A 23,695-nucleotide genomic window follows, 5' to 3' on the forward strand; every position below is an offset into this window, starting at 1 on the left:
GTAGAAGACGTTGAGCCCCCCCTCCCCCTCCAGGGTCGTCCCACCCATGAATGTGCTGGAGCTGAGCTGCCATATAATAAACCCATGGATTTGGGACAGCAAGGCCACCCATTGTTTTATCTCTTTGCAAAGTTTCCAGTTTAATTCTTGGAGCTTGTTTTCCCCAGATTAAGTCCCTGAACATGCTGTTTGCTTTAAGGAAATATCTCTGGGGAAGCCATATTGGAGAATTATGCAATACATATAGCAATTGTGGCATCCAGATCATCTTGACCAAGTTAGTGCGGCCCACCACTGACAGCGGCAATTTAGACCACGTGTACAGTTTACACTTGAATCTGGCCAGTATTGGGTTGAGGTTTAGTTTCTCATAGTCAATTACTTTAGATGTTACATTAATACCCAAATATTTAAATTCATTGACCACTTGTAAGCCCGAGTCAGTATAGTGAGGTGCATTAATGTTCCCATTATCTATTGGAAGCAATACTGACTTAGTCCAATTAATCGCCAAACCTGAAAATTTCCCAAACTTCTCGATTGTCTCCATAGCTACAGATAATGTTTTGGAGGCTTCCGCTAAAAATAGTAGTGCATCGTCAGCATAAAGCGCAATTTTCTCCTCTATATTCCCTCTGCGAAATCCCATTATGCCAGGGTGCATCCTGATAGCCACAGCTAGTGGTTCAATGACCAGTGCGAACAGTAAAGGGGACAGCGGGCAGCCCTGCCGGGTACCCCTCCCCAGTTCAAAGGCTGAAGTAAGACGCCCATTTACCCTTAATCGTGCCAATGGCCTCTCATATAGTAGCTTGATCCATTAAATAAATCCAGCGCCCATACCAAATTTCTCCAAAACTACCCATAGATATTCCCATTCAACAGAGTCAAATGCTTTAGCAGAGACTAGCGAGCAAATAACCCTGTCTCCTGCATTGTCCACTGGCAGCTGAAGATTAAGAAATAGTCTATGGATATTAACGGCTGTAGACCTAGCTGGCATAAAGCCCGATTGATCACTATGTATAACATTAGATATTATGTTATTTAACTTGGAGGCCAGAACTTTTGCTATAATTTTAATGTCCGTAGGTAGCAGGGATATAGGCCTATAGGATTCGGGGAGCAATCGATCCTTACCCGGTTTGGGTATCACTACAATAACTGCTTCTCTCATTGAGAGGGGCAGAATGCCTTCCCTGGCTGCCTCCTGGAAGGTGCACAGCCATTGAGGTAGTAATATATCCCCAAATTTTTTGTATATTTCCATAAGGAACCCATCCAACCCTGGTGATTTATTACTGGCCATTGAAGCTGTGGCCATTTGTAACTCCTCTAATTGCAGGGGACTATTTAAGTATTTTTTATCTGCTGCAGAGATAGCTGGAAGATCAATCCCCTCCAAATAAGTCAGGATTTGTTCTCTGCTAAACCCTGTTTTGGTTCTGTATAAGTCCTGATAAAATTCTCTGAAAGTATTTGATATTTGATCTGGCTGATTAACCATTGCACCTTCCTTATTTTTTAAAGCGCCTATAAAGGATGTCCCTATTTGAGCCCTTGCAATCATAGCCAGTAAATGCCCTGCCTTTTCCCCTTCTTCATAAAAATGTGTTTGGGAGAATAGTCGCTTATTCTTGGCCTTCTCCCTAATGTGTGTGGAGTATGCCTCTGTGGCGCCCCTGAGGGTTCAGTCGCCACAGGGGTACTGCACCTCAGCTAGAGGTGTGGTATCTCCTCTTCCAGGTAAGGATGGAGCACTTCTCAGGACCCTACTTCACCACTCCTGTCCTGTAGGGGACCTAAATGCACCAGGGTGCTGCCCCGGCCCGGCATAGAGGAGATGGGGGGGAACCAAAGATAGGGGGAACCATGTAGTGGGTGAGGGTGGAGGACACACTTTTAGGATGCACTAATAGCATCATATTTAACCAACGGCCATCTTAAGTTCAAGGTCTTTGATTGTGATCTTCATCAGTGATAGTGGTCTCCCTCTCTGATTGTGGTCACCCACCAGAGTTCATCTACAGGCCTCATCCGACTGAAGATACACGGTCCTCGTTCTCTGGCCTTGAGACGAGGAGCGGGTCTGAGTTAACCACTGCCTCTACCCGGTCAAGGTCCTTACCTAAGAAGGCCTGGAGGGGAGCAGAGGAGACAAGCTCCACAGGCAAAAGGATCCCAGGGGGATATGGACGGAGCGGCATACGCCACCTGTATTTCTTACTCTGGCCTAGTCAGAGGGACTCCTGCTGCAAGAGGGGTGACCGGCCCCCGATATCTGACTTTGTTACTTCAAGTCTCTGTCAGAAAAGCCTGGAGGCTTAGTGGATCCCAGGAGGGATACGGACGGAGCGGCCTACGCCACCTGTATCTCTCTACCTGCGTTTATCCAGTGGGACCGGGCCTTACACCTAATTCTAACCACACAAATAGTCGAGTGAAGACTCAGTGGGAGAACATACCTAGGAGAGGAACACACGCCAGAGGGGTCTCGACAGGTGCTCCTGATCTACCTGGAAAGTGCTGAACCCCCTTCCTGGTGGCCGCAGTACGCCGGGAGGAGCAGAGGGAAGCTTTGCGGCTAAAGTTCATCTTAATGTGAGTAAAAACCCTGGATGACTTCACACCCCCCTTCAGCCTGTTATTTCCCGCGCGGCACTGCACCCACCATTCCTCGTCACACTGCCCTGAGGCCTGCTCCGCCTGCGGGGAGCCGTCCCATCTAAGCTGTCAGCAAGACCGGCCTCAGTGGACTGAAGCAGCGCTGGTGCTCATTACCGGAAACTGTAGGTGGCGTAGTCGAAAAATACCACTCTTACTTGAAAGCCCATTAAAACACCCCTTTTATGTGACCGCCCCCTGGGCGCGGACCGGGTCCAGGCCACGACTGCATCCCCCGCTACCCTTACACCGACCCAGCTCCGAGTGTCCCCCAATTTCCCAGGGAGTGCTGTTAGCACCGTCCTTCACAACTTTGGCGTAGTCAGCAGGATTGCGTGCCCTCAGCAACGGAAGAGAATAACCCCCATTGCCGTCGGGTACTGTGCGCCTTTTCACTAAAAGACTGTCGTTGTACACTCCATGTGGCGCCGCCCAAGAAGAACGGACGCCATTATGGGCAAAAACAACAGCAACCAAAGTCCTCCCATCGTGGGCCTGGCTACACAGTGGCGCCAAAAGCTAAGACCGCCGCTTGTATTAGAGACTGTCCGCATAGTTGTGTCCGTCAAGACGGATGGGACGTCCCAAGGAGTGCCCGTCAGCCAGTCGCCCAGGAGCTGCCCAAAAAGGAGGAGGGAAAAGAGAATACGCCTTGCAGTCAAGATGGACGCAGCAGAAGAGAAGTCCTCTGAGGCCTCCGACGCTGTTCCACAAGCTGCCACCTTCCTCGGCATGAAGGGAATGCACCTGACCCTGGAGGAGGCCGAGTTTCTCCGAGGAGAAACCCAGGACTTGACCCGGAGGGTCGAGGAGGCCCAGCGATCGGTCACTGCGGAGTGGGGAGAGGCGGTGCTGCAAAGGATCCAGGCCCGCCGCCAGAGCTCAGCATGTCGGTCCATGGAGGTCGCAGCACAGGCGGAGGAAGCCCAGGAGGCTGTTCGCAACCCAGGAGCGGGTAAGGCGGAAACCCTTAGCCCGGTCGCGGGACGCATTGTACCGCTCCTAAGTGTCCTGCCGGCACCCCTGTCCCTGGGCGCCATCCTATGGGAGCAGCTATCGGCTCCGGAGGCCGAGGCCCAAGCCACCGCCGTCACCGGAGATCTGCTGTGCCTTCCGGCTCCTGGCCCAGAAAGTCCTGAGTTTCATGGAGAATCCATCAGCCCCAACCCGGACTGGTCCACATTAATAGGGGATCTGCAGCAGCTTCTACTTCGGCCGCTCCCTGCGCCTCCAGTCACCTGCCCAGCGGCAGACGAGTATGCCTGGGACAACCAGGGGGGCGACCTGATGGGCTTCCCCCAGGAGACCCGGGCTGAAGCGCGGAGGAAGGAGGAGATGTGCCGAGAGATGTGCTCCTCCAATTTGACAAGGAGCGACGCCAGAAGGAGGTCCACTGCGAGCGCCTGGAGGTGCGAACCAAGGCCGCAAAGTCGCGGGCCCGCCAGGCAGAGGCCACCCGTCCAGGCCCCCGGGAGGAAGGCCTGATTGTACGCTTTCACCAGGAGGCCGGATCGGGCTTCATCCGCAGCCCACAGTTCCATCGAGACGACTTTGTAAATCGGCGGGACGTCGAGCCGCGGCTAGAGCAAGGCCACCCTGACCGGAACCTTTACCCGGGCGACTTGGTGTCCTACACTCGCCACCACAGGGAGCGTGGGTGGTACGCCCTGGACGTCCACAGGGTTTTCAAAGGGGATGCCCCCACTCACATGCCCGCAGAGGACCGGTCAGGCTCAGAAGGCAAAAACGAGCCTTTTCCCTGGTGGGGAAACCGCTTCTAAGCAGACCCGGGAGATGTATCTCCCTGTTGAGTGAACGTTAGAGTGAACTGTTTTGTTTTGGTTTTCTTTTCTACACCCGGATTTGAGTTTACAGAGACATTTGTCCCTGCGGACACGGGCAGTAGACAGACTCCGTATTTTATATAGTTTTGCACCTATTTAGGTGCTCGCTATTGGTTTTATGCAAAACCACTTCTACTTCTACCTCAGACCTCAGAAGCAAAACCTGTCTGGAGTGGCTCTAATGGAGGTCCAACTCAGGATCTCCATGCCCTGCAGCCACCCCAGGGCCTACGTTGAGGGTTTGGGACAGGTCCCTCATGCTGCTGAACTGACACTTTTCTACAATTTTCTACTGATCTGTCTACATGCATAATGTCTCTGTGATGTTTTCTATATTTATACTATATATCTTGCAACGTTAAAGTGTCCTCACCTCCCATAAAGGGAAGATTGTTATTGTTGTACAAAAAAAAATAAAAATTTGAAATGTCTGTACCACTTTTTACTCTATTGCAGCCCGCGGACGTGCTGTGTTTCACCAGGGGGGAATGTGGCGCCCCTGAGGGTTCAGTCGCCACAGGGGTACAGCACCTCAGCTAGAGGTGTGGTATCTCCTCTTCCAGGTAAGGATGGAGCACTTCTCAGGACCCTACTTCACCACTCAACACTACACCACTCCTGTCCTGTAGGGGGCCTAAATACACCAGGGTGCTGCCCCGGCCCGGGATAGAGGAGATGGGGGGGAACCAAAGATAGGGGGAACCATGTAGTGGGTGAGGGTGGAGGACACACTTTTAGGATGCACTAATAGCATCATATTTAACCAACGGCCATCTTAAGTTCAAGGTCTTTGATTGTGATCTTCATCAGTGATAGTGGTCTCCCTCTCTGATTGTGGTCACCCACCAGAGTTCATCTACAGGCCTCATCCGACTGAACATACACGGTGCTCGTGCTCTGGCCTTGAGACGAGGAGCGGGTCTGAGTTAACCACTGCCTCGACCCGGTCAAGGTCCCTACCTAAGAAGGCCTGGAGGGGAGCAGAGGAGACAAGCTCCACAGGCAAAAGGATCCCAGGGGGATACGGACGGAGCGGCATACGCCACCTGTATTTCTTACTCTGGCCTAGTCAGAAGGACTCCTGCTGCAAGAGGGGTGACCGGCCCCCGATATCTGACTTTGTTACTTCAAGTCTCTGTCAGAAAAGCCCTTAGTGGATCCCAGGAGGGGTACGGACGGAGAGGCATAGGCCACCTGTACCTCTCTACCTGCGTTTATCCAGTGGGACCCGGCCTTACACCGAGTTCTAACCACACAAACAGTAGAGTGAAGACTCAGTGGGAGAACATACCTAGGACAGGAACACACACCAACGGGGTCTTGACAGGTGCTCCTATCTGGAAAGTGCTGAACCCCCTTCCCGGTGGCCGCAGTACGCCGCGAGGAGCAGAGGGAAGCTTTGCGGCTAAAGTTCATCTTAATGTGAGTAAAAACCCTGGATGACTTCACACCCCGCTTCAGCCTGTCATTTCCTGCGCGGCACTGCACCCACCATTCCTCGTCACACTGCCCTGAGGCCTGCTCCGCCTGCGGGGAGCCGTCCCATCAAAGCTGCCTTTGAACACCGGTCTCAGTGGACTGAAGCAGCGCTGGTGCTCATCACCGGAAACCGTAGGTGGTGTAGTCAGAAAATACCACTCTTACTTGAAAGCCCATTAAAAATCTTTTATGTGACCGCCCTGGGCACGGACCGGGTCCAGGCCACAACTGCATCCCCCGCTACCCTTACACCGACCCGGCTCCGAGTGTCCCCCAATTTCCCAGGGAGGGCTGTTAGCAGCGTCCTTCACACCTTCTGCGCCTCTTTCCAGGTCATTAGGTCCTCCTCTGTACCTGATTGGACAAATTTATTTTCCGTGAGTCTAACCCTGTCTTGCAAGAATTCCCCAAGTCTTGGATCTATTGATAGCTTGTATCAGGACTCCCCTCAGACAGGCCTTCATAGCGTCCCATAGTGAGTTCTGCATCACAGAGCCGTTATTTTCTATAAAATAGCTATGAAGAGCTGATATAAACTAAATAATCTTTTAAATAAATTCCGTCTTATTTTTTCTATTTTTTTTTTTTTGCATTTATATCATGTTCGCGCATGTACTAGTTATACATAATATTTTTATGCATGATTTTTTTTTTAAATTCCAATCAGGAGTTACTATTTTACATCTTTATTTTAAAAAGGATATGTCAACAGTCCACCTAGTGACACTGTTATGTCATGTAACCGCTGCAGACAATCAGTGGCTGCTGATCTGCTGCAACTTTTCAGTGTCACATCACTGAGTCAGTCGAAGAGATGAGTATGTGTTTGCTTTTTATTATTGCATCCGGGGCACTTTAGCAGTCAAGATGGGGTTGCCCAGTAGTCAACCCCTTGAAATTGATCTCTAAGACCTGACTGGGCAGGTGTACTTCATCTAAAAATCCTGGTCAGAATGGCTCAAAAGTCCTGTTATTAAAATAAGCTTTTCAGTCCAGCTAAAGAGTGAGAGAGCTCATTAGTCTAATGTATTCAGTCTCTGCCCACCCACTCTCCATCGGAGATTCAGCCTCAGCAGGTATGAGAAACACTGTGGCGCTATCAATATGACTAGAGGGATGGAGATTCAGCTTCAGTAGGGAGGAGGGACACTGAGGAGCTGTCAGTAAGACTAAATGGATGGAGATTCAGCTTCAGCAGGGAGGAGGGACACTGAGGAGCTGTCAATAAGACTAGAGGGATGGAGATTCAGCTTCAGTAGGGAGGAGGGACACTGTGGAGCTGTCAATAAGACTAGAGGGATGGAGATTCAGCTTCAGTAGGGAGGAGGGACACTGAGGAGCTGTCAATAAGACTAGAGGGATGGAGATTCAGCTTCAGTAGGGAGGAGGGACACTGTGGAGCTGTCAATAAGACTAGAGGGATGGAGATTCAGCTTCAGTAGGGAGGAGGGACACTGAGGAGCTGTCAATAAGACTAGAGGGATGGAGATTCAGCTTCAGTAGGGAGGAGGGACACTGAGGAGCTGTCAATAAGACTAGAGGGATGGAGATTCAGCTTCATCAGGGACACTGAGGAGCTGTCAATAAGACTAGAGGGATGGAGATTCATCTTCAGTAGGGAGGAGGGACACTGTGGAGCTGTCAATAAGACTAGAGGGATGGAGATTCATCTTCAGTAGGGAGGAGGGACACTGTGGAGCTGTCAATAAGACTAGAGGGATGGAGATTCATCTTCAGCAGGTATGAGAGACACTGTGGAGCTGTCAATAAGACTAGGTGGACGAAGATTCAGCTTCAGCAGGGAGGAGGGACACTGAGGAGCTGTCAATCAGACGGTATGAGCGGACACTCAGCTTCAGCAGGGAGGAGGGATACTGAGGAGCTGTCAATAAGATGGGTGGGTAGCGATTCAGCAACTGCAGGAAAGAATAAAACTGAGGAGCTGTCAATCAGGCCAGGTGGGCGGACTTTCAGTACCAAATGAGAAGAGGTTCCGAAGAACTGTCAATCACATAGGTGAGTAGAGAATAAGTTTAAACTTCCAGGAAGGATTATGCAGCCATTCTGACATGGATTTTCAGAGCAAGTATAGCAGACTCATCAGGTTTAAGAGATTTATTTAATAATGTATGCAGGTTGTAATGTGAGATCTGGTGACAGATCAGCTTTAAATGTAAAATGTATTAGCATACTCCTGTGCACTTTTACACTATCCTCTTTGTCACAACGACACCCTAAGAACCGACTTATTGTACAGACAGCCCAGGGGTCCATTGAAGGGTGTAATCTCTTGTGCTCATGTCTTGGTCATGGACCACGGCGAACAGGGGGCCAGGAGGCGGATCTCAGAACAGGAGCGGTTAGCAGCAGAACCAGAAGACGCCCCTGCAGTCTGAGGACCTGCACCGCCCAGGGAATGGATGGTCAGTAAGAGGTTAAATATAAGTAGTATGCAGTAAGCGCCCCCTAGTGGTGGCTGCATCTCGGTCTATGCAGGGGGTTTGGAGCTTTGTATTGTATACGCAGATATGACCATTATTAAGAAATATTGGGAAATTAGGCAGCACAGACAATTCATCCATAAGAGAACGGGGAATCAATGCTGTAGAACTCACCAAATATCTGCTGTCGGAGGACATCGCTATCATGCAGAGGGTGAGCAATCAGGGGATTTGGGAGGGCGGCGGCCTGGTACGGGATCCGTGTCAGGTGGGAACCTGACGTGAGTGGATCCATCAGTGGATGCACAGCGGCAGAAGCTGGGGATGCAAAAGGGGAAAGTTTTCAAAGTCTTGACAATGATTATTATTTCTGAACACAAAACCAGGACCCTCGGGACTTACCTGCATGTATGGCGTCCTGCTGGTGTAAGTGTAGGTGTGAGTGGATGTGGGAATGCTGGTGATGATGTGGGGTAACGTTCAACATTTGGAGTCTGGTCAAGGGGTCACCACTAAGTGCAGCCACTCTTTCTGCGTGCTGTCGTTCTGCGGCCAGTCGCTCAGCGTAGGAGAGCTCCCCTCGGGCCGCTCCACCTGCTCCTGCGCCTCCGGGTCCAGCTCCATGCCCTGCTCCTGCGGCCCCCAGTGCCATCCTCTCCCTCTCCAGGGCATGTGCGTGAGAGTGCTGCCCATGGTGGTACTGGAAGGCGGGGTGCAATCCCATTTGTGGAGGAACACCAGCACTAGAGGGAGGTGGCTGTGGAGGGGGCTGGTGATGCGGCGGTGGAGGAGGCAGGGAAAGTGTAGCTGCGTGAAGAGGGTCTAGCTCTCCTGGTTTCACTTCATACCCAGGTTTCAGCCTTTCTCGCAGCTCCCTTTCTGCCCGGGAAGGGTCGCTGGCGAAAACAGCGGGCAAATTGTATGCGAGAAGTGGATCTCCGAGCGGTAAATAGAATGGGTGGTGAGGAGGGTGGCCATGTTGAGGCCCTCTCCCAGCTGGTGAAAGTACATGAGGTCGAGCGTATTCACTTAAGGTACGAAGAGCAGGTGTGTCGGGTCCTAAATAAGGAGGGACAGCAGCTACAGCTCCGGGGGGCTCAAAGTGAGGTGGACGAGGTGGGGCCGAAGATGGAGACGGTAAGGCCAAAGAGGGATGGTGGTGAGGGGGCTGAGGACACAGCTGAGGACAGTCGTGAGATCGAGACTCCAATTTTTGCTAAAATATAACAGAAAGAAAGAGAAATACAAGATTACCACATTATATTTGTAGTCTCAATCATGGCACCAGATTTTGGGCACATTATAAAACCAGGTAGGTCTCCTGGCCATGGCTATTGGAGCTTTCTTACTCTGGCTAATGGCTGCGGAATGGAAAACTAAGAACCAATGTTGTGGGCAATGGACGCACCCTTACCACATTCCTCTCCAGTTCGCGTTCCCGCTCACGTTCTCGGTCACGTTCCTCTCGGGCCCTCTGCTCGCTCTCTCGTCGCGCTCTCTCAATTTGCTCGGATCTCTTCTTCGAAAGCTTTGACCCTTCCAAGGGCACAAAATACAAATCGGTCCGGCAGCAAGAGTTGTAGCCTCGATCTAGGTGTTTGTTAAACCTGTTAGGGGCATGAAGCTTGATTACCTTATGGGTTAAGAGATTCCTATGGGCTGATGCATTTATTTTATGGTCAAATGTAATATTAAAAAAAAAATGACACACTTGATTTAATTTTACCTTGCAGATTGACTGGCATGACTCGGCGTGTCCACAATCTTGGGTGGAGGTGAAGGGCTGTTGACAGGAGGAACAGGACTATCACCCTCTGGCTCGCACTCCTCAATTGGCTCCTGTTTTATCTGTACTGGGGCCGGTGCTGGCGGAGGAGGTGCAGGCGGAGGAGCCGGTGGGGCAGCATTCGTAGGAGCAGAAGGTGAAGAGTCTTTAAAGCTCTGGGTGGAGACAGGTGGAGGAGTTGAAACAGGAAGAGTTCCCGCCTTATACGGTGGTGGAGGCCCACTTTTATAAGGTGGTGCTGCTGGAGGAGCTCCTTTGTAGCCTTGGAAAGGGTAGTTAGCATAAGCCTGAGTGTTTGGAGGATGATGGCAACCAGACGAAGTTGAGTGGTTTTGATAAGGAGTATTTGTTGATTGAGGATTCTGGGCCTCCACTTGGGTGGAGTAACCCAAATTCCCACCTGTAGATGGAGGCTGTGATGAGAGATGAGACGTATTTGGGGGCACAGGTGATTGTCCACCACCATTTCCAGACCCAGGAGCTGAAATCTGAGTGTTGTTCTGATGGTGTAAACTTGGAGACAAAATCCCACCAGGCAGAACATGAGGAGGGTGATGGCTGGATTGGGGGGCAGCCCCTGATGGTTGGCCACTTTGTAGGGTAGGAGAGCGTCCTCTGTTAGGCAGAATATGAGGATGGTGAGAATTATTTGAATTATGGTTCGGAGACTGACTCTGTCCAACTGGTGGCCCTCCGTGAGGGTGGAGAACACTGCTTTGGGATGCTGGAGATTGAATTGTGCCCGGTCCTGGTGTAGGCATTGGGTGAGGGGGATGGTTATTATGAGGGGATTGAGCACGTGTGCTGCCGTGGTGAGGGGCAGCAAATCCGCCTCCAAGGTTCTGTCCTCCACCTACTTGTCCATTTTGAGGAGGTGGTTGAGGGTAACGAGGAGCTCCTTCATTCCGTCCATAATTTAGTCCACCTTGGCCCCAAGATGGATGGGGACCTGGCTGAGGTGGTCCATATTTCCCTTGTGTAGGGTACTGATGAGGATAACCAGGTGGATACTGTCCTGGGTAAGGAGGATATCGAAGTGTACAAGAAGACGAAGGTAGAGGTTGACTAGTTTTTTCTCCAACCTGAGGTGGCAGTCCTGGAGATGCATTGAGGGGACGCAAAGCTGGAGGTGGAGGCAGGTTGTGGGAAACATGGGGATATGATGCTGTGGATGGAGCACTGGTGGGTAAAGAAGGAGGGAGAGCTGTAGGAGACGCCAACGGCCTTGGAGAACCCAACCCTGCTATTGGGGTGGTGGGTGGAGGCTTGGCTTGAGAAGTCTGGGTAGGTCCGGATTTTACCATCCCAACACTACTGGGATATAATTGTGGAAGATGGGGAGCCGGGTATGGTCTAGTAGCCTGAGGCTCATTCAGTGCGGGTGGCTGAGAAGACTGAGGTGGCGGTGGCAACACAAGATTTTCAGCAACTGGTGAAGGAGGAGGAAGGGGAGAACCAGGGCCCCTGTACAGAGAAGGAAATGATTTTGGTGAAGGGACCGAAGACGCATCACTTTCACTGTCCCCACTGTGCAAGCTTGGAGACGTGCTGCGGTTATCCTGGTCAATATCGCGGGGGTCGCTCCCGCCATCTTCATTACCGCTTTGCCCGTCTAAGCTTTCTTCATCGGGAGGCGGACGGGGAACTTCAGGAGACTGTGGGAAAAATACAAATGAAGAGTAATGACCGTTACATTTTGAGTATTCGGTAATAAAGGTGTTTTTCAAGGTTTAGAAGATCGATGAACTATCGTCATGGATGGGTGGGGGTCCCACTCTCCAAACTGGATTTGGACATTGTACAACACCTACAATCCAGAATACATGTGGTGTAAATTTACTCATATAATTATACATTTCATTCTTAACCCCACCATCAGGTAACACATCCCTAATAATGAGGGTTAAAGCAGCACGCAAGGAGCTCAGCAGTGCTCCAACTGGGCTATAGTAAGCAGATTTTTGGAAAAGTAAAATAAAATAAAATGATGAGTCTCTCACCTCCATCTTAGCTTTCTTCTGACTTTTCCCTGCTTCTCCCTCACTCTCGGAGGAGTCTTTTACTCTTTCTCGTTTACTATTCTTAGGGACAGAGTCATCCATGCGTCCCTTCTGTGGGAGAAAGATGGGAAAGCTAAAGAAAAGTGGACATATCTGACCACGGTGCTCCAAGATGACTTAGAAGGAGATCTTTCACCTTCGCACTTGGTCGGCCCTTTTCGCTCTTGCTGTCGCTACTGGATGTGCTGATTGCACCAGGAGAGGCTCTCCCCCTCGCTCTGCGCTCCTCCCGTGGACCCACACTCTCCTTTTTCCTTCCGCTCCTCATCGACATCTTCTTGACGACACAGAAAACAGAGGACAAGTCGTATTGGTTGGGTTTTCAAGCAAAACAGAAACATTTTGAAAAGGAGTTTTATTTTTTATTTTATTTATTTATTTTTTTTATTTTAAGACAGTGAGGACAGGAATAGGGAAAGGATGGAGAAAGAAGACTCAGAGCTAGATGGTGGATTTAGGAAAGAGCTCCGCAGCACAAAGTATTTCAGAAGGGCAATGTGATGGAGCCCGGGATGCGATCGGCCCCATACCTGCATTATCCAGTACTCACCGAGTCTTTGTTCTGTCGCGTTTTCATATTGCAGGGTGCACAGGCCCCATCTCCTTGCAGTTAACAGATACCATGAACTTCCCCTCCGACAGTGCCAGGAGGGGGGAGGGTTAAGGGAAGAGGGCAAAAATATTCGGTAAGAGAAATCCTACCTGTAAAATGACAGAGAAATATAGATGAGCATAAATAAAAATTACCATATTTCAAAAAATACGATCGGCATACATTATTACATAGATCTCAAGCCTGATGAGGCTGATGTACTTGCTGTGAAAAATCCACGGCAGAATGGCTGTATAATCCTGATGTTTTGAAATGAGGATTTTATGAGTCCAGCAAAAAAAAAAAGTGAGAGATCTCATGAGATCTAATGTATTCAGTCTTCTCCCACTCAGCTGCAGCTTATACTGAGCAGTGTGAGATTTATCAGCAGCAGCGGGGAGGAGGGGCACTGAGGGGCTGTCAATTAGGCTAGGTGAAAGAGATTGAGTTTAAACTTTCAAAAAAGGATTATACAGCCATTTTGACATGTATTTTTTTTTTTTTTTTAAAGTAAGTACACCATTAGGGCAAATATCTATTTAATAATGTATGCAGCCTGTATTCTGAAATAGGTAGAGGGAAGTAAGGAAGATCATGGGTGTAGTGGGGAAAGTATAAAGCTTTACTGAGGGGGTAATGGGCTGGTTGTATCAGTATAGCATATAGCCAGGAGGTGTAGTAGGAAGGCTATTATACTAGGTGCCTTACTGTAAAAGTAGCTAGCTTCTCATTGACATGCCCCTAGACCAACAGCATAGAAAGAATATAAATGTCGCACGCCTGATACATCAACACTGGAAAAAATACATAATAAAAAATGCTGAGTTGTTATGATTTTTGAGATCCCAGACAAGCCCTATATGAGGGTTTTAATTGTCAGACTGTAGTTGTCCATAGCCAAGTACCAAAAGAAACATTCATGAAGGGGTATCGAAAGTGCCATTGGGCTACCACATACAATAATGCTCCCCTCCCTAAAAAAAAAAAAAATCAGCATCTTTATGGGGTCTGATACACATTAGATGAACATAGGCCAAATCCGCTGACCATAAGTATGGGAATGTCCTATGGAAAACAAGGGTTGGGCATGTTGAATTCCAACATGCCCAATCCCTTTTTATTCTTTCAGCATTAAATCAATAGAAGCAAAATAATGTTGTCCCATACGCAAACTGCATCAAATGCAGACCTTAAAATGTCAGTTTTTGCGCTTGTTTCATTCCTGAATATTCCATTCTTAGTTGTTTTGTTTTTTTTTAAAATCCAGAATTCCCAAGATATGGGCCTTTTTACTTACTGCTAGCTTTTATGACTTTTACCAAGGGGGCGTTGCTCACAGGGTAATAATACAGACACGACCCCACAGAATCCAGTAAGACACACCCCTTTGGTAAAGACCATAAAAATTAACACTGACTATAATGTCACATATCTCTGGAACCGTATGGCGGATTTTCATAAAACAAAAATTAAAATACTTAGGAGAGCAGCAGGGGGGAAAAAAAAAATAGAGCAAAAACTGGACACTTTTGACCTGGTGATGGGTACTGTTTAATCCCAAAAAAAATGCAACGAAAAAAATGCAAAACATATTAAATAAAAACAGTAGAAATATGACGTGAAGGCTCGCGGCTTGCAAGCTGCGCTTTTGAGGCATGTTTATCATCATAATGCTAATCAAGATGTGGTCAGACAGGCGGTCACCGGCCAGGACAGAGAGCGACGCACTTGGTAAACCTGCAGCAGAGACTCCAATGTGAATGGGGACCTGGAAGTCCCCACCGACCGGACACACTGCAGAATGTAAGCTAAGCAAAAAAAAAAAAAGTATGTGCACCCTTCTCTTTCCCCGGTAGTTTATACTCACCCTGCCTGGTGGAAGATGAGCCGTGCAGCCTACCGGTCATGTGAGCAGGAGGCAGAGCCTTGCAGGAAGAGAGTCCTCCGCAGGTGGAGAGCTGCTTGGGTTTCACATTTTCCCAGGTTATTGATTGAACGCTCGCGACGGCCTACAGCATTTACCGCAAATCCTAAATATAACTTGTTTTTTTTTGTTTTTTTTTTACCAGTTGACAGTGACAGTGCCCATCTTGGAGGTACAATGCGGGATCTGAACAGTCCTGCGGAGTAAATATGGATCTTCTTTAATTTAGGGCTTATCTCACTGGATACCGCTGTACGGTGCCTCGCTGCGGCACAGCGTGACGGAGTTACTCTCCCCGGGAATATAATTCTTTCTCATACCTCCGTACATACACGGGCCGATTCATCATCGTTTTTTTCTTTCTGGACTAAAAATGTTTCTTTTATTTGCACCTTATTCTGTATTTACTTCGTGCCTTTTTTTTTTTTAAAGGAAATACCTCCAATTAGAAATGTAGTATAGTTCTCCTGATTCGCTGTCGCTTACCCCATGTGCAGTAGCTTAGGTATCCATGGTTACGACCACTCATATAGTGACAGCTGGTTAGTTGTTAGTGATCGTAACCATGGATATCTAAATAACTGCAATGTCCTGCACATGGGGTAAGCGACAGCGAATCATAAGAACTATACTACATTTCTAATTGAAGGTATTTTCTAATATTATTATTATTACACTTACTACATACTGGGATAGGATATTGGATATGGGAATACCCCTTTAAGTCTATTTTATGTGTTCGCCTTTTTTTTATGTTTGTCATTGTGGGTGGGGGTTGGGATTTTCCAGATGTTTTCAGCTGATTCATCAATTGCTTTTTTTAAAAAAAATGTTATGCTCAAATGTACTCCAGTTCCCCGCCGGAGTGTTTTTATGTACTTTTAGGAGTTTTCAACATCATGCAACTTTTTGCTCTAAAAAAGGTTAAAGACAAAAAATACAGAGCATTTTTTGCATTTTCACAGAATTCAAGAACAGCGTGCACCTTTTTTTTTTGAAGAATTTGGTGCAAAAAATGTCAACGAGTACCATAAGACAAAAAAAGTGACTTAACCCCCCCCCCCTCACCCACAAATGATGGATCAGACACCGGTTCCTGGCGTCTCCTTCCCGCTCTGCTCCCCTAGATTGACAGGTCTCTCCCTAAGCGTGCGTACATCCAACCAATGTCATTAAGAATGAGGAGTCGTGGAGGTGATGATCTCACATCATCCAGTCTTCTCACATAGAAGATCTGGGGTCAGTTCTCCAAGATGTCTGGAACAATCTCCTGCAGAGAACCTTCAAAAACTGTGTATGAAAGATAAAAACGTATGTAGAAAAACTGCCCTAAAACTGCCCTAAAAACAGCAAAAAAAAAATCCCTAAATTAACAGATCGGTGCAGAAATGGTGCTGAAAATCCACAAGTCATTGGGATTTTTTGTTATATAGGCACAAAACTTTGAAGGGGTTTTAGATGGTTCAGCAAAAGTCAACGGTTAGTCCTGCTCCGCTCACTTCTGCATTGAGAAGGGAGAGGGGTCAGGTGCCTGATACCTCCAATGTCTTCTGGAAGGTATCAGTAGATGTGACGTCATTATCGTTCTCCTCTCGATGCAAAATTGAGCAGAGCAGGACTAACCCTCTAACTATGCACCCAAGCCCCGATTCATCATTCTTTTTTAGCTTTCTTTTTGGAGAAAATATTTGAATGTTAAGAATATTTTTTTTTTTTTGCCCCCAAATCATTATAGCTTTTTTTGTGTCATTTTTACATAAGTTTTTCTCAGTCCTTGTCATTTTTTTGGGAGTTTGGCACAGTTTTCATTATACAGATGTTTTCGCCTATTTAATAGTCAGCTCATGTGCAGGACTTTCTTGGACGGAATATTATCACTTCATGCTGTTAATGATTAATTAATAATTGTAAATGACCATAACAAAACAATCAGTATACCCCAATACCCCGAGGTTTGATTTGAGTTAAAGGGGTATTCCGCATCTGGAGGTGAAAGGGGTCAGTGATGTCACTTCTACCGGCACGTGGGCAGTGGGCACTTGTCACCCACCTGTCCTGTTCTACAGCTAGAAGTAGACAACATGACATCAGCGGACCCCCTCACCGCCAGAAGCAAAAGGGGGCAAAGCCAGAATGCTCCTTTGACTTTTGTTGGGTTGTCTTCTGCTTAAGCCACCCATCCATACCAGTTTTCAGGTATAAAAAAGTTGTGAATTATGGGGCACATCATTTCCTTTTCCTGACACAATATGGTTGGCGAAGCTTAATGGACGGGGCGTGGTCATCCGCGGCCTGACAAATGTAATATCATTTTACACCATATTCCGCTAATTTGATTTTCTGGTGCATGGACTCCCATACATGTGCTATATTTATAGGCGTGCATCTCTCAGTAAGCAAGCTAAGCCTACTGCTACATGCTGTGTATGAAGATGTGGCGCACCTGAGGGTTCAGTCGCCACAGAGGTACTGCACCTCACCCAGAGGTGTGGTGTCTCCTTCTCTCAGGTAAGGAGGGAGTACTGCCCGGAACCCCAACACCTGCATCCATCACTACACTGCTCCAGGCCGGCTGGAAGGGCAAGAGGCAATGTATGTTTCCGCTGAGCCCTGTCCCTGGCTGGAGTGGGCGGAACCCAGAGGTAGGGGGAACCAGTAGTGGGTGTGGGTAGAGGAAATAGTTTAAGGGAGCACTATGGTAGTAGGTATATATAAAGGGAAGCCATCTTAGGGTGGCAGGTCAGTCGATAGGACAGTTCAGAAGAACAGTCCGGGAGCAGAGTCTCAGCAGGAGCTCTGTCCACAAGTAGGGGCCTAGAGATAGAGGCCCAGGAGGGGAGCAGAGGAGTAGGCTCCGTTCTAAGAAGGGATCCTAGGGGGTACAGCGAGTGCAGGAAGGCACCCGTACGCCCCAAATCTGCCAGAAGACAGAGGGATCATAGGCCGCAAGAAGGGGACCGGCCCCTGGCTGGAAAAACCGGAGGCTTCTGGCTTGTAAAGTCAGTTGCCGAAGCCGCATTCTATCCCCAGGAGGGTCAAGCAGGTCCGGGAACTCCAACAAGACAGGAGGGACTTCAGAGCACCCGAGCGGGATTGAGAGTGGACAGTGCAGGGCAGGAGGGAGAAAGACCCAGCGTGAAGACGGTCTAGTTAGAAACACGATAAAGTGGGGTTCTGTCCTGTACTCCTAATCTGCCTGAGGAAGTGCTGAACCCCTGCCTGGTGAACGGAGCGTGACGGGGGAGGCTGACACCTGTACAGTGCACCAGTGGAACTGTCATAAGAACTGTGAGTAAAAACTCGGATGACTGCACCGCACTGCCTCCGTCCCTTCTTTCATCTGCGCCATCTTTCCCTCCCTGCACCACAACGCCCAGCGCAACCACCATCTTTCTACACTGCCCTGGAGCTAGCTCTACCTGTGGAGAGCCACAACATCCTTGCTGCCGTAACACCAGCTCCAGAGGACTGCTCCACAGCGGCGGCACCCTTTAGCCGCAATCCACAGGTGACGTCACGAACAATCCCCCCAAAAAAACATATATAAGTGCCCCCCCTTTTGCACTGACCGCCCTGGGTCACGGAGCAGGCCAGCCACCGTGATATCCCCCGGCATCCATAAGAGGCCCGGCTGCCGAGTACCCCACGGCCCTGGGGGCGCGTCAGAGTTTGGCGTCACGAACAGGATACATGACCAGCCCGTACCGGCGGGTGAAGTGTGCCTAGAGAACTGTGTTATGTTACTGAATGTGGCGCCCGCCTCAGAAGAACGGGCGCCATTATGTGCATGCTCAAAGACAACAAAATGGAACCTCCCATCGTGGGCCGGGTCCCGGAATGGCGCTAAAAGCCAACCCTGCCCCTTGCAACAGTGACTGTCCGTGTAGATGTGTCCGTCAAGGCAGGGAGGCCGTCACAGGGAGTGACCGACAGCAGATTGCCATGGGACCGCCCCCGAAAAAAGAGAGGAGGAGGAGAAAAGGAATGGAGACAGGGTGTGGTCTTAACCAGTCTAGACAGACCGCACCCGGCAGCCAGCATAGACGGACACCAGGAACAAGCCTCCGCCTCTGGCCTGCTGCAATGGCAAGCGACCCCCCTCACCCAGGAGGGAGCAGCCGGAAAATTGTCCCTGGAGGACGCGGAGTTCCTCCAGAGTGAAGTCCTGGAACTGAACCGGCAAGTGGAACAGGCTCAGCAGGCAGCGGTCACCAGATGGAGGAGCGAACTGTTGGAAAAGATGGCAGCACGGCGGAGAGCAGCACCGGAAGCCAGCAGCGGCACCCCAGCCCAGGGCGGAGCCCCCTGAGTACCAGGAGGCCGGATGCAGCACAGGAGCAGGTAGGAAAGAGTCCCCTGTCCCGGGCGCTGCAAGCGCCAACCTGATCCTGGACCTCTTTCACCAGCACTCCCCGTATGCCACCATGCCCTCCTTGGAGCAGCTGCTCAGCCCGGAACCTCCACCCCCGGGCGCTGACCCTGAGGAGCCTCCACCTAGTGCCCTCCCGGAACCTTCACTCCCGAGCACGGAAACTGGGAGCCTTCTACTTGGTTCCTTCCCGGCGCCTCCACCTCCGGCACCCGAGTGGGTGTACGGCGCTCCGGTCTTCGATTGGTCTGCCCGAATCGAGGACCAGCAGCCGAGCATGCTACTCCCGACACCAGCACCCCTGGTTGCCTATTCCGGCGGAGAGGAGTTTTGCTGGGACAACCAGGGGGGGACCTGATAGGGTTCCCGTGGGAGACCCAGGCCGAAGCCCTGCAGAGGAAGGAGTTCTGCAGGCGGGAGCTCCGGCAGCTGGAAAAGGAGTGGCGCGCTCGGCGGGCGAGCCGTGAACGCCTGGAGGCCCGGGACAAGGCCGCAAAGGCCCAAGTCCACCAGGCGGAGTCAGCCCACCCCAGCCCCCGCGACGAGGGAATCGTGGTAAAGTTTGATCTGAAGGCTGGGTGGGGCTTTATAAGAGATCCCAACTTTGCAAGGGACATCTTTGTTAACAGGCGGGATGTTGAGTCCGAGCTGGAAGAGGGCCATCCCAACCGGAATTTATACCCTGGTGATAGAGTCACCTACACACGCCACCACGGGGAACCTGCTCCACAGGTAGGGGCCTAGAGATAGAGGCCCAGGAGGGGAGCAGAGGAGTAGGCTCCGCTCTAAGAAGGGATCCTAGGGTGTACGGCGAGTGCAGGAAACACCCGTAAGCCCCAATTCTGCCAGAAGACAGAGGGATCGTAGGCCCCAAGAAGGGGACCGGCTCCTGGCCCAGTCGTGTACTCCAGGTCTCGGCTGGAAAAACCGGAGGCTTCTGGCTTGTATAGTCAGTTGTCGAAGATGCATTCTAATCCCCGTAATGGTCAAGCAGGTCCGAGAACTCCGACGGACAGGAGGGACATCAGAGCACCCGAGCGGGATTGAGAGTGGGCAGCGCAGGGCTGGAGGGAGAAAGACCCAGCGTGAAGTCGGTCTAGTTAAGAACACGAGGAAGTGGGGTTCTGCCAGGTACTCCTGATCTACCTGAGGAAGTTCTGAACCCCTGCTTGGTGAACGCAGCGTGACGGGGGAGGCTGACACCTGTACTGTGCACCAGTGGAACTGTCATAAGAACTGTGAGTAAAGACTCGGATGACTGCACCGCACTGCCTCCGTCCATTCTTTCATCTGCGCCATCTTTCCCTCCCTTCACCACAACGCCCAGCGCAACCACCATCTTTCTACACTGCCCTGGAGCTAGCTCTTCCTGTGGAGAGCCACGCCATCCCTGCTGCCGTAACACCAGCTCCAGAGGACTGCTCCGCAGCGGAGGCACCCTTTAGCCGCAATCCAAAGGTGGCATCACGAACAATCCCCAAAAAAACCCACATATATAAGTATCCCCCCTTTTGCACTGACCGCCTTGGGTCACAGAGCGGGCCAGCCACCGTGATATTCCCCGGCATCCATAAGAGGCCCGGCTGCCGAGTACCCCACGGCCCTGGGGGCGCGTCAAAGACCAGCGTATAAAATGCAGGTCTTCCCTCCACAGAGTGATATGTAACCTTGTGAACTGCAGCTGTCACTTGTGTGAAAGCCATCAGCAGCACAACAAAAAGTCTAGGAAAAGCCCCACCCATATTCTGCAGCATCCCTGTTACTCTGCAGCATATCTGCTCCTGTAATTCGGCAGCATCCCTGCTACTGTTGCTCTACAGGATCCCGGCTCCCCTTATTCTGCAGCATACCTGCTCCTATTACTCTGATGTATCCCTGCTTCTTTTACTCTGATGTATCTCTTCTCCTGATATTCTGCAGCATCCTTGCTCCTTATATTCTGCAGCATCCTTGCTCCTTATATTCTGCAGCATCCCTGCTCCTGTTATGCTACAGCATCCCTGCTGCTTTTACTCTGTAACATCCTTGCTCCTGATACTCTGCAGCATCCCTGCTGCTGTTAGTGCGCAGCGTCCCTGCTCCTGTAACTCTGCAGCGTCCCTGCTCCTGTAACTCTGCAGCGTCCCTGCTCCTGTAACTCTGCAGCGTCCCTGCTCCTGTAACTCTGCAGCGTCCCTGCTCCTGTAACTCTGCAGCGTCCCTGCTCCTGTAACTCTGCAGCGTCCCTGCTCCTGTAACTCTGCAGCGTCCCTGCTCCTGTAACTCTGCAGCGTCCCTGCTCCTGTTACTGTGCAGCGTCCCTGCTCCTGTTACTGTGCAGCGTCCCTGCTCCTGTTACTGTGCAGCGTCCCTGCTCCTGTAACTCTGCAGCGTCCCTGCTCCTGTAACTCTGCAGCGTCCCTGCTCCTGTTACTGTGCAGCGTCCCTGCTCCTGTTACTGTGCAGCGTCCCTGCTCCTGTTACTGTGCAGCGTCCCTGCTCCTGTTACTGCGCAGCGTCCCTGCTCCTGTTACTGTGCAGCGTCCCTGCTCCTGTTACTGTGCAGCGTCCCTGCTCCTGTTACTGTGCAGCGTCCCTGCTCCTGTAACTCTGCAGCGTCCCTGCTCCTGTAACTCTGCAGCGTCCCTGCTCCTGTAACTGCGCAGCGTCCCTGCTCCTGTTACTGCGCAGCGTCCCTGCTCCTGTTACTGTGCAGCGTCCCTGCTCCTGTTACTGTGCAGCGTCCCTGCTCCTGTAACTCTGCAGCGTCCCTGCTCCTGTAACTCTGCAGCGTCCCTGCTCCTGTTACTGTGCAGCGTCCCTGCTCCTGTTACTGTGCAGCGTCCCTGCTCCTGTTACTGTGCAGCGTCCCTGCTCCTGTAACTCTGCAGCGTCCCTGCTCCTGTAACTCTGCAGCGTCCCTGCTCCTGTTACTGTGCAGCGTCCCTGCTCCTGTTACTGTGCAGCGTCCCTGCTCCTGTTACTGTGCAGCGTCCCTGCTCCTGTTACTGTGCAGCGTCCCTGCTCCTGTTACTGTGCAGCGTCCCTGCTCCTGTTACTGTGCAGCGTCCCTGCTCCTGTTACTGTGCAGCGTCCCTGCTCCTGTTACTGTGCAGCGTCCCTGCTCCTGTTACTGTGCAGCGTCCCTGCTCCTGTTACTGTGCAGCGTCCCTGCTCCTGTTACTGTGCAGCGTCCCTGCTCCTGTTACTGTGCAGCGTCCCTGCTCCTGTTACTGTGCAGCGTCCCTGCTCCTGTTACTGTGCAGCGTCCCTGCTCCTGTTACTGTGCAGCGTCCCTGCTCCTGTTACTGTGCAGCGTCCCTGCTCCTGTAACTCTGCAGCGTCCCTGCTCCTGTAACTCTGCAGCGTCCCTGCTCCTGTTTCTATGCAGCGTCCCTGCTCCTGTTACTGTGCAGCGTCCCTGCTCCTGTTACTGTGCAGCGTCCCTGCTCCTGTTACTGTGCAGCGTCCCTGCTCCTGTTACAGTGCAGCGTCCCTGCTCCTGTAACTCTGCAGCGTCCCTGCTCCTGTTACTGTGCAGCGTCCCTGCTCCTGTTACTGTGCAGCGTCCCTGCTCCTGTTACTGTGCAGCGTCCCTGCTCCTGTTACTGTGCAGCGTCCCTGCTCCTGTAACTGTGCAGCGTCCCTGCTCCTGTAACTGTGCAGCGTCCCTGCTCCTGTTACTGTGCAGCGTCCCTGCTCCTGTTACTGTGCAGCGTCCCTGCTCCTGTTACTGTGCAGCGTCCCTGCTCCTGTTACTGTGCAGCGTCCCTGCTCCTGTAACTCTGCAGCGTCCCTGCTCCTGTAACTCTGCAGCGTCCCTGCTCCTGTTACTGTGCAGCGTCCCTGCTCCTGTTACTGTGCAGCGTCCCTGCTCCTGAAACTCTGCAGCGTCCCTGCTCCTGTTACTGTGCAGCGTCCCTGCTCCTGTTACTGTGCAGCGTCCCTGCTCCTGTTACTGTGCAGCGTCCCTGCTCCTGTTACTGTGCAGCGTCCCTGCTCCTGTTACAGTGCAGCGTCCCTGCTCCTGTTACTGTGCAGCGTCCCTGCTCCTGTTTCTATGCAGCGTCCCTGCTCCTGTTACTGTGCAGCGTCCCTGCTCCTGTTACTGTGCAGCGTCCCTGCTCCTGTTACAGTGCAGCGTCCCTGCTCCTGTAACTCTGCAGCGTCCCTGCTCCTGTAACTCTGCAGCGTCCCTGCTCCTGTTACAGTGCAGCGTCCCTGCTCCTGTTACTGTGCAGCGTCCCTGCTCCTGTTACTGTGCAGCGTCCCTGCTCCTGTTACTGTGCAGCGTCCCTGCTCCTGTTACTGTGCAGCGTCCCTGCTCCTGTTACTGTGCAGCGTCCCTGCTCCTGTTACAGTGCAGCGTCCCTGCTCCTGTAACTCTGCAGCGTCCCTGCTCCTGTTGCTGTGCAGCGTCCCTGCTCCTGTTACTGTGCAGCGTCCCTGCTCCTGTTACTGTGCAGCGTCCCTGCTCCTGTTACTGTGCAGCGTCCCTGCTCCTGTAACTCTGCAGCGTCCCTGCTCCTGTAACTCTGCAGCGTCCCTGCTCCTGTT

At 51.1% G+C, this 23,695-nt stretch overlaps 1 protein-coding gene across 4 annotated transcripts in view; it reads right to left on the minus strand.

The window, feature by feature from the left end:
* ATN1 (atrophin 1) overlaps positions 1-23,695 on the minus strand; it is a 37,008-nt gene that overhangs the window by 7,971 nt on the left and 5,342 nt on the right. For 2 of the 4 annotated variants that reach the window (XM_073684815.1, XM_073684816.1), the window contains exons 2-8: positions 12,825-12,976; positions 12,411-12,551; positions 12,215-12,325; positions 10,155-11,869; positions 9,843-10,035; positions 8,831-9,644; positions 8,603-8,746 (exon numbers count right to left, since the gene is read on the minus strand). In XM_073684815.1, the coding sequence (XP_073540916.1) occupies positions 8,603-8,746; positions 8,831-9,644; positions 9,843-10,035; positions 10,155-11,869; positions 12,215-12,325; positions 12,411-12,551; positions 12,825-12,851 (3,145 nt within the window). In that variant the 5' untranslated portion in view covers positions 12,852-12,976. Of the gene's footprint in view, positions 1-8,602; positions 8,747-8,830; positions 9,645-9,842; positions 10,036-10,154; positions 11,870-12,214; positions 12,326-12,410; positions 12,552-12,824; positions 12,977-14,733; positions 14,811-23,695 lie in introns of those variants that run through there. The other 2 variants (XM_073684817.1, XM_073684818.1) reach the window with 2 other exon arrangements.

Source organism: Phyllobates terribilis, unplaced genomic scaffold (genome assembly GCF_046119375.1).
Source record: "Phyllobates terribilis strain yellow unplaced genomic scaffold, ASM4611937v1 Scaffold_5__5_contigs__length_657084704, whole genome shotgun sequence".
Classification (NCBI taxonomy): Eukaryota; Metazoa; Chordata; class Amphibia; order Anura; family Dendrobatidae; genus Phyllobates; species Phyllobates terribilis.